Below are 9,361 nucleotides of genomic sequence, written 5' to 3'. Positions count from 1 at the left end.
CGCCGTCGCCAGGAATGACGTGGCGCCGCGCCGTCGCCCATGACGCGTCGGACGTGCGGCCGTCGTCGACCAGAGCGACGCGCAGCGCGCCGCGCCGGTCGGTCGGCGGCCAGGGGCGCTGGAGCGTCGCTTCAGCGCGGTGGCTGGCGGCTGGGTCCCGCTCCCGCGGCCTGGGCCGTCAGTGCGCCCTCGGCCCACAGTGGGCTCATTCTCAGCGGGTCCCCGCGAGACCCCGCCTCTAGCCCCGGCCGCTTGGCCTCGTGTGCTCGGGCTCGCGCAAGCGTCCGCACGTCGCTCTCGGAGCCCCGCCGCGTAGCGTTCGGGCCGAGATCTGGAAGCCTTCGAGGAGGGGAGTCGTGCAGGGCCTCCCGGCTGGGAGCGCAGCTTGACCCGGGCCCCGCGCTGGCCTGGAGGCACCGGGGGCCGGAGTCGCAGGGTCGGGGTAGGACCGGCTTCGGTGTCCCGCCGCGTGGATCTGGCCGGAGCGTGGGCCCTGCTGGCTTCCAGGGGCGCGCGGCCGGGGCCGGGAGAGGACGGCGCCGTGGAGAGGCGCGCTGCGCGTTGGCCTGCAGACCCCGCCGGCGTGGAGGAAGGCGGGGGGGTGGGGCTGCTCGGCGCTGCGGGCGTGCGGGCGGCCGGCCGGCGGAGGAGAAGCTCCCTCACCGTGGCTGACGTTTCCCGGCACTGCCCTTGTCTTCGGGGGGGCGGGGGGACGCGGAGAAGGCCCTCAATTTTTCTACTTTTTATTTTTTTAGACTTGAGTCATCTCAGAGGCAGCCGAGAGAGGGGGAAGCAGGCTCCCCGCTGAGCAGAGAGTCCGACAGGTGGCTTGATCCCAGGATCCTGAGATCATGACCTGAGTGGAAGGCAGAGGCTTTAACCCACTGAGCCACGCACCCCTGAAATTGAACACATTTTAATGTGCTTCTTGGCCATGGCCACATTTTTTTTTTTTTAAGATTTTATTTATTTATTTGACAGAGATCACAAGTAGGCAGAGAGGCAGGCAGAGAGAGAGGAGGAAGCAGGCTCCCTGCTGGGGCGCCAGCCAGGTGCCCCAGGAAAATATTTTTTTATACTTTGTGTGTGCAAGGATTGCTTAAGACCAAAAAGATGCCTACAACGCAGAAGAAAATGACAAGTCTCACGTCACCAAAATTAAGGATTTCTTTTCAACAGAAGCTGGAGAGCAGCATGAAACAGATTTTCCCTCAGAGCCCTCAGAAGGAGCCGACCCTGCGGACTTCCGGATTTCAGACTTCTGGCCTCCGGCAGACCGTGCAAAATGTCCTGCTGTTTTAGGTCTCCCGGTCTGTGGTGACTTGTAGCCTGTAGTCAACGCAGATAAAGAAGTAGTCTCAGGAGGTCCTATCAGATAGGACTGGTTTAGAATATTTGTGGAACTCTTGAGAATCCAAAGGAAAAATTCCGAGTGATAGAAAAATGTACCAAGAATAGGAATAAGCTGTTCATTCAGGGGAAAGACTAAGTGATGGAGAGAAGTGACAAAATGTTAGTGCATTCTGCAGCAGGGGTTAATCTCAGATGTGATGCTGAGTAAAGACAATAAAAATCTGCAGCCCAGAGGCACGGAGGAAAGGAGTTACAACCAGCCGCCGAGAGGCCACAGAGCCAGCCGAGCCGCCGCCGCCGCGCCCCCATGGCAGCCGCCAAGGACACCCATGAGGACCGTGATACCTCCACTGAGAATGCAGACGAGTCCAACCACGACCCCCAGTTTGAGCCTATAGTTTCTCTTCCTGAGCAAGAAATTAAAACGCTGGAAGAAGATGAAGAAGAGCTTTTTAAAATGCAGGCAAGCTATTCCGATTCGCTTCAGAGAACGATCTCCCACAGTGGAAGGAACGAGGCACTGGTGACGTTAAGCTTCTGAAGCATAAGGAAAAAGGGACCATCTGCTTCCTCACGAGGAGGGACAAGACCCTGAAGATACGCGCCCACCACTACACACCGATGATGGAACTGAAGCCGAACGCGGGCAGCGACCGTGCCTGGGTCTGGAACACCCACGCTGACTTTCCGACGAGTGCCCCGAGCCAGCACTACTGGCCATCCGCTTCCTAAATGCTGAAAATGCACAGCAATTCAAAACAAAGTTTGAAGAATGCAGGAAAGACATCGAGGAGAGAGAAAAGAAAGGGTCGGGCAAAAACAATGATGCCGAGAAGGTGACTGAGAAGCTAGAAGCTCTCTCCGTGAAGGAGGAGAGCAAGGAGTCGGAAGACGCCGAGAGCAAGGCTGGAGCGGAGGAGGAGCAATAAGCCACCGCCCCGTTTTCTCTTCCTTCCGTTCTTTCCCTCCTTTTTCTTTTTTAAAATTTTGCCCTGCCCCTTCTTTTCAGTTTGTTTTTATTCTGTTTTGTTTTTACAAGGGACTTTTTTTTTTTTTAAAGATTTTATTTTATTTATTTGACAGAGAGAGAGATCACAAGTAAGCAGAGAGGCAGGCAGAGAGAGAGAGAGGAGGAAGCAGGCTCCCCGTGGAGCAGAGAGCCCGATGCGGGGCTCGATCCCAGGACCCTGAGATCATGACCTGAGCCGAAGGCAGCAGCTTAATCCACCGAGCCACCCAGGCGCCCCTACAAGGGACTTTTTATATAAAGAACTGAATTCCAACAACAACAACAAAAAATCTGCAGCCCAGCTTTGGGGTAAATTTTTTAAAAAAGGCACACACGTATCTGAGGGCACATCAGAGTGGTTGCTAATGAGGGAAGAAAGGAATGGGCATGAACGAATTTGTGGGTCTAGAATCCAAACTGAGCAGGTTGGAGACACCAGGGGCAAAGGACAAGGAAGTCCACATAAAAGTGAACGAGGAGGGGCGCCTGAGTGGCTCAGTGGTTTAAGTCTCTGCCTTCGGCTCAGGTCATGATCTCAGGGTCCTGGGATCGAGCCCCGCATCAGGCTCTCTGCTCAGTGGGGAGCCTGTTTCTCCCTCCCTCTCTCTGCCTGCCTCTCTGCCTACTTGTGACCTCTCTCTCTGTCAAATAAATAAAATCTTAAAAAAAAAAAAAAGTGAACGAGGGGAGAGGCAGATCCCGGACACCGTGAGGCCACATATTTAATGATGTAGGAAGAGGGACGTCTGGGTGGCTCAGTTAAGCGTCTGCCTTCAGCTCAGGTCATGATGTCAGGATCCTCACTAAGATCAAGTCCTGCACTGGGCTCCCTGCTCAGTAGGGAGTTTGCTCCTCCCTCTCTCTCTGTACCTTCCCGGGGCTCATGCTCTCTCCTCTGTCTCTTTCTCTCTCAAATAAATAAAATCTTTTTGTATTTCTTTAAAGATTTTATTTTATTTGACATAGAGTGAGAGATCACAAGTAGGCAGAGAGGCAGGCAGAGAGAGAGGGAGAAGGCTGAGCAGAGAGCCCGATGCGGGGCTCGATCCCAGGACCCTGGGATCATGACCTGAACCAAAGACAAAGGCTTAACCCACTGAGCCACCCAGGCACCCCAATAAAATCTTTTTTAAAAAAAGATTTATTTATTTTGACAGACACAGCGAGAGAGAACACAAGCAGGGGCAGAGAGAGGGAGAAGCAGGCTTCCCGCTGAGCAGGGAGCCCAATACGGGGCTCGATCCCAGGACCCTGGGGTCATGACCTGAGCCGAAGGCAGATGCTTAACCACTGAGCCACCCAGGTGCCCTCAAATAAATAAACGCTTTTTAAGAAATGTTGTAGGAAAGACATTATGGTTTGAAGCCAATGGCCAATAAGGAATTCTTGAGATGTCTTTGGTGCAAAAAGATGGTTTTATTAAAACACAGGGACAGCACCCGTGGGCAGAAAGAGCTGCACTGGGGTCACGAGGAGTGGCCCGTTATCTACTTTAAGTTTGGGAGGGGGTTAGGATAGCCTAAGTCTCTAAAGAATTGGGAAGCAAGGTTTCTAGGACCTTGAGGAGCTAACTGTAGTTGGGAAAGGTCACTTATTACCGCCTAATAAAACCTGAGTTCTGGGGCCCCTGGGTTGTTCAGTGGGTTAAGCCTCTGCCTTCGGCTCAGGTCATGGTCTCAGGGTCCTGGGATCGAGCCCCGCATCGGGCTCTCTGCTCAGCAGGGAGCCTGCTTCCTCCTCTCTCTCTGCCTGCCTCTCTGCCTACTTGTGATCTCTGTCTGTCAAATAAATAAATAAAATCTTTAAAAATAAATACATAAATAGAATCTGAGTCCTGACACCCTTCAGATGTGTATCAGTGGGTCACATGTTTGGGAGATGATTGCCAACATGTATCTTGGGGGGGGGGTGGTTAGAGATAAAGGAAGTTTCCAAAGGAATATCTGTATGTTAAAGTAGACTTAGAGGATCCTGGGGGTCGGACTAGGATTGTTTTTTGCCCTTAGCAAAGTGCCAACATCGAGGCAGTTGAGTCCCTAGAGGAAGGTCACTCTGCCTGTTTTAAGGACTTGTCAATGGGCTGTAGGTAGTAGGAAATTCAATACTTTTTCTTCTGCTTTTTTTTTTTTTCTAAATTTATTTATTTGACAGAGAGAGATCACAAGTAGGCAGAGAGGCAGGCAGAGAGAGAGGAGGAAGCAGTCTCCCTGCAGAGCAGAGAGCCCGATGCGGGGCTCGATCCCAGGACCCTGAGATCATGACCTGAGCCGAAGGCAGAGGCTTTAACCCACTGAGCCACCCAGGCGCCCCTTTCTTCTGCTTTTTTCCCCCACATCATTCAACAGTGCTCACAGAGTCGGGAGGTCAGGGAAGCTATCTTGGCTCACCCACTCCTCACCCAAGAGCCTGGGGAAACCCATCTCTCTTATACGGGACCGAAAGAACAGAGTAGCCGTTGAACCCCACAGACTTACGCTGAGAAAAGCATAGTAACATCCCGACAGAGAAGAGTCCTGGCAGAAAGCCATGCCCAGAGCAGAGAAAAGTCACAACTGCCCATGTTACCAAAGTCAAACAGGAAACAGCAGCAGTTAGGGAAGAAATGGATGCAACGCGGGTGTGGCCCAGGTGGGAGGCTCGGTGCCAGGGGCCAAACACCTGTCCCTGCGGCCAGGGGCCTCGGCAGCTCCTGGTGATCCCCGAACACAGATCCAACAGCCCTGCCCCCCAGTCCTGAGCTGAGCTGGAAATGCCAGCTCCACGACGCGCTCCTCAGCCTGCCTGCTGCCCGCTCTCCTCCCCCAGCCCACTCCAGCTTAGCAGCCTCTGAGCGCGCAGGGGCCGGGGCATTCCCAAGGGGCCGCACTGGGGGGACCGTGGGCTCCTAGGATGCCGCAGGAGGCCCCAGTGGCCTTCGAGCATGGGAGGACCTGTGCCCACCCTCAGGGACCGGGGGAGCAGGCTGTCGCCGCAGGCCATGCAGAGGAATCTGGGGGGCCGGTCAGCCCCCTCCTGTCACTGCTGGGGTCCCAGGAGCTGGTCACACGGGCCTGCAGCACGCGCTCATAGAAGAGCGGATCTTTCCTGTGGGCAGGGCGAGGAGTCCAGGCTGTGGGGGAGCTCTGGGGCGTGAGCCCGGAATCAGCTCTGCGCTGTACACAGAAGCCATCACAACAGGAATTCCGTGGATGGGCTGCGTGTCTAGATCGTGCAGGGGTGAGGCTGGGGAGGCGGTGGTCTCAGCCCAGAGGAGGCATGGACAGTAGTAACGAGGGCCGTGCCGTTTTCGTCTCTGTCCGCCGATCTTAGGTAAGCTTCGCCACCAGCCTGCGAATCCGGCTCCGTTACTGATGCTATTTTACGGATGAGGAAACAGAGGCTTTCAAAGGCCGCATGGCTCTTCGAAGGCTGAGTCGGGCCGACAGCGCCGGAAACCCGTTTCGGGCCATGAAGATGCTCCGGAGAGGGGCATGTCTGCCCTTAGCCACACTGTCAGAGCCGAGACCATGGTGAGGACAGAAAGAGGGAGAGAAGGGGGCGGGAGATGGAGGCGGTTCACTGGACAGGCGTGCGGTCAGTCTTTCAGGTGGACTGGGTGGACTCGGTGGGCGCCGGGGCGTCCCCAGGAGGGTGGGCCCCCGGGGAGAAGGAGCAGCTCTGGGGGTTGAGTGTGAGCTCAGAAGCGGAAGTGCTCAGCCTGGGCACCAGCCCCAGGGCATCTCCCAAGCCCAGCAACCCCCACCCCCTGACTGGACCATGCTGGGGCAGGACTGCTCAGCTCCCCCTCTGCAAACCCAAAGCTGCACTCGAGTCCTTCGAGAAGCCCCTGAATGGAGCAGAAGGCTTCAAGTCCGCGCGGACCAGCCTTGCAGAGCCGCTGACTGGACAGGGGCTGGTATGAGCCCCAGCCCACCAAGGGGCCCCAAACCTGGTAGAGAGTCAGGGGAGGGGAAGAGATGAGAGCTGGCCTCACAGAACCTCACGGGGCTCCAGTCCTGGAACCCAGCTGCAGCCAGGAGCTGAGGACAGACACCCGGGCTCCCACTTCTACCCTGAGGAAGACTCCCAAGCGCACGACGGGCCAGGAGGGGTTGCAGCAGGCAAAGGAAGCCAGAGAGAAGGCTGCTAGAAGCCGAACTCCTCCCACTTCTGCCCAGCGGTGTGACACATTGCTGTACCCTGCCCCCTCCAAAGGGATGAGTCACGCCTCAGAGCCTGGCCCGCCCCCAGCGGCTTCTGATTCTCAGGGTCACAGCCAGCTCCAGCATCTCAAGGACAGCCAAGGAGGGGGAGAGTTTTTGGGGGAGCAGGTGACGGTCTCGTGCACACCCCACACGGGGACTCAGGGTCCCTCTTTTCCGCAGTCGTAGCACTACATGGGGAAGCCCATGCTGGGGAGGGGACCCTCCCGCAGCCGCCTAATTACTGCATGTCACAGCTCAACTGGGTCAGCCATGAGACTGGGCTATTTCTAACTGCAGCAAATGCCATCCCCACACCCCCTACCCAGCCCAGGAGGCCCAGAAAGGATGTTTCCTCAAGGTCTGAGGATGGATAGAGCTGCCTGTTCCTCTGCTTGTAACAAGGTGCCTTGGAACTGGGGAGGGGCCCTCCTCTTCCCCTCTCCCCCACCGCACTCCGCCTTCCCCTCTCCCCAGTAAGCACACGAGACAGCGGTTTTGGTCTAAAATGATGGACATTTAGACATTGACGACAGGCTCACACCTGACCAGCGCCATGCCAGGGGCAGGCCGAGCAAAGACAGAGAGGTAGGGAGTGGGCACTGTGGGGGTGCCAGCCAGGACCCGAGGTCGCCACTGGCCGCCGGGGTGGGGGTGGGCGGGGTTAGCCACAGTGACTCTGGAAGTGCCAGGTCCAGGACGGTCGTGGTCGGGGACTTGCGGAGAGCCGAGCGCGCCTTACCCCTCCTGCTGAGGCCAGGTGCCCAGCTCAGGAAGCAACCTTGGCTCGGGTCTTCCCAGGAAGGGACAAGGCCGGCCTTCAGTTCGGTGGGTGCCAGCATCACCAGCCAGCTCCTGGGCTCTTGGCTGCCAACACGAGTAAGCGGTGGGATGGTGCTGTCCGTCACGCCATGGCGGAGGCTTGGGATCCAGGCCGTAGTGGCAAGTTGTTCCGCGCCAGGCTGGCCTCAATTCTTCTGCTCTCTGGACACACGCTGTCGTCTGAGAGGAGCCCTCTCCTCCCAGCCACTTGCCCCCACTCGCCATGGAAAGCCCTCATCAGAAGCAGCACCCACGAAAGAAAGAGAGGGAGCCCTGGAGAACTGCCAGCCTCCCCCGAGGTCAGAGGGCACTGCCCCTGGACACGCCCATCAGAGGCCAGGTTCCCAGAGGCCTGGCCCATCTCTGTCCCCGCGCCGCAGATGCCCAAGGAGGGAAACAGCGCGGGAGGCTGCTTAGCCACACCGGAGGCTCCTGCACAGCTCGCAGGGGGCTTCCCAGGGGGCTCCGGCTGGAACGGACACAAGCCGGCCAGTGCCAGGGCCACAGGCCCCCTCGACAGCACAGGACCGGTGGTTGGCTCCCGCGGTGGCCCCAAGACACTAAGGCACGACGCTACTCTAAGCCCACTGGGGTGAGGTGGGGAGAGGATAGGCTCCAAGGGGCCTCCTCAAGTCCGCAAAGCACACAGTGACCAAGCAATGACGACAGCCTGTCTTTTCCAACTTGGCACAGGCTGCAGGTGCAGCGTGGTGACCCGGGGGGGTGCCAATGGCTCTTGCCAGAAGGGGCAGTAAGTCCCGGCGGCCCCAGTAAAGGCCTCTGGAAAGCAGGGAGAGCCCTGGTCGAGGCTGGCACCCCCGCGCGGGCCCAAGGGTCAGTCCCGACCTGGAGTGTGGGAGGCGAATGCCGGGCTAGGAAGGTCGTGCAATGACTCCAAGGCCCTGGCGGGCTGGGGCCCTACCGGTCTCCAGCAGGCCCTGCGTGGACATCCTAAGGAGGGAGCAGGAGCGACGAGTGGGGAGCGGGCGCCAATCTCGGGCCAGCGGAGCGCCGGTGGGCCGGCCGCCGGGTGCTTCAGGGCTGCCTGCGCAGGCCGGGGCGCCCGAAAGCCGGGTGCATGAGGTTCTCGGTGATGTAGGCCACGAGCAGGCAGATGACCACCAGCATGACGCAGATGGAGCCGCCCACCGCCGTCATGGCCACCACGATCTCCCGCATGCCGGCCGGCTCGGCAGCGAACTCCACGCACTCGGCGGGCCCGGCGGGCTCCGGCGCGGCGGCGGGCTCGGCGCGCAGCGGCAGCGGCTGCAGGCACAGGCGGTAGCGCACGCCGTCGTGCACGTCGGGCAGCAGGTAGTCGCGGCAGGACGCGCCCAGCAGCACGCGCTCGCACGGGAAGCGCGTGTAGGCGCCGCGCCACGAGCAGTTGAGCGCGAAGGCGCGCACGCGGCGCGCCTCGGCCGGCGCCAGGCGCCACTGCAGCAGCACCGTGCGGTTGCGCAGGACGCTGGCGCGCAGCGAGCGGCCGGCCGAGGCGTGCGCCGCGCAGCCGGGCGCCTGGCAGCGGAAGCCGCGCGCGGGGCTGCGGAAGCACAGGCGCCCGCCGCCCGCCTCCGGGCCCTCGGGCAGCACCTTGTAGGGGCACCAGGGCGCGTCGGCCGCCGGCTCCCAGCCCGGCGGCGTGGGGACGGCGGCGGCGGAGGGCGGCGGCGCGCAGGCGGCCAGCAGCAGCAGCAGCGGCGGGGCGCGCATCCTGGGGCTGGGCGGCGCGGCGGGGCGCGGGCTCACGGGCGCGGCGGAGGGTCACGCGGGCCGCGCCGCCGCAGCCGCCACCGCCGCCGCTCCCCGGCGCGCCGCCGCCCTCCGCCCTCCGCCGCCGCCGCCCGCTCCGACCCGCCCCCGCGCCCCGTGCGCGCTCGGGCCCGGCGTGGCGGCGGAGGCGGGGCCGCCCCGTGCCCCGCCCCCCTTAACCCTCGCGGGCCCGCGGCCCGGGACGGCGGCTGGCGGGGGGGAGGGGGCGGCCCGCGCGTTGGGG

General features: G+C 60.2%; 1 protein-coding gene and 1 pseudogene across 1 annotated transcript; one reads left to right on the top strand and one right to left on the bottom strand.

The window, feature by feature from the left end:
• The first annotated feature begins 802 nt into the window (after positions 1-802).
• On the top strand, positions 803-2,392 carry LOC123938078 (annotated as a pseudogene).
• A 4,654-nt stretch (positions 2,393-7,046) lies between these two features.
• Positions 7,047-9,078, bottom strand: FNDC10 (fibronectin type III domain containing 10). The gene has a single exon (XM_046013933.1). It carries the CDS (start codon positions 9,076-9,078, stop codon positions 8,401-8,403), a length of 678 nt encoding a protein of 225 aa, XP_045869889.1. The 3' UTR covers positions 7,047-8,400.
• Positions 9,079-9,361: the final 283 nt, after the last annotated feature.

Source organism: Meles meles, chromosome 1 (assembly GCF_922984935.1).
Source record: "Meles meles chromosome 1, mMelMel3.1 paternal haplotype, whole genome shotgun sequence".
Lineage (NCBI taxonomy): Eukaryota > Metazoa > Chordata > Mammalia > Carnivora > Mustelidae > Meles > Meles meles.
This window is presented reverse-complemented; position numbering and strand designations above follow the sequence as displayed.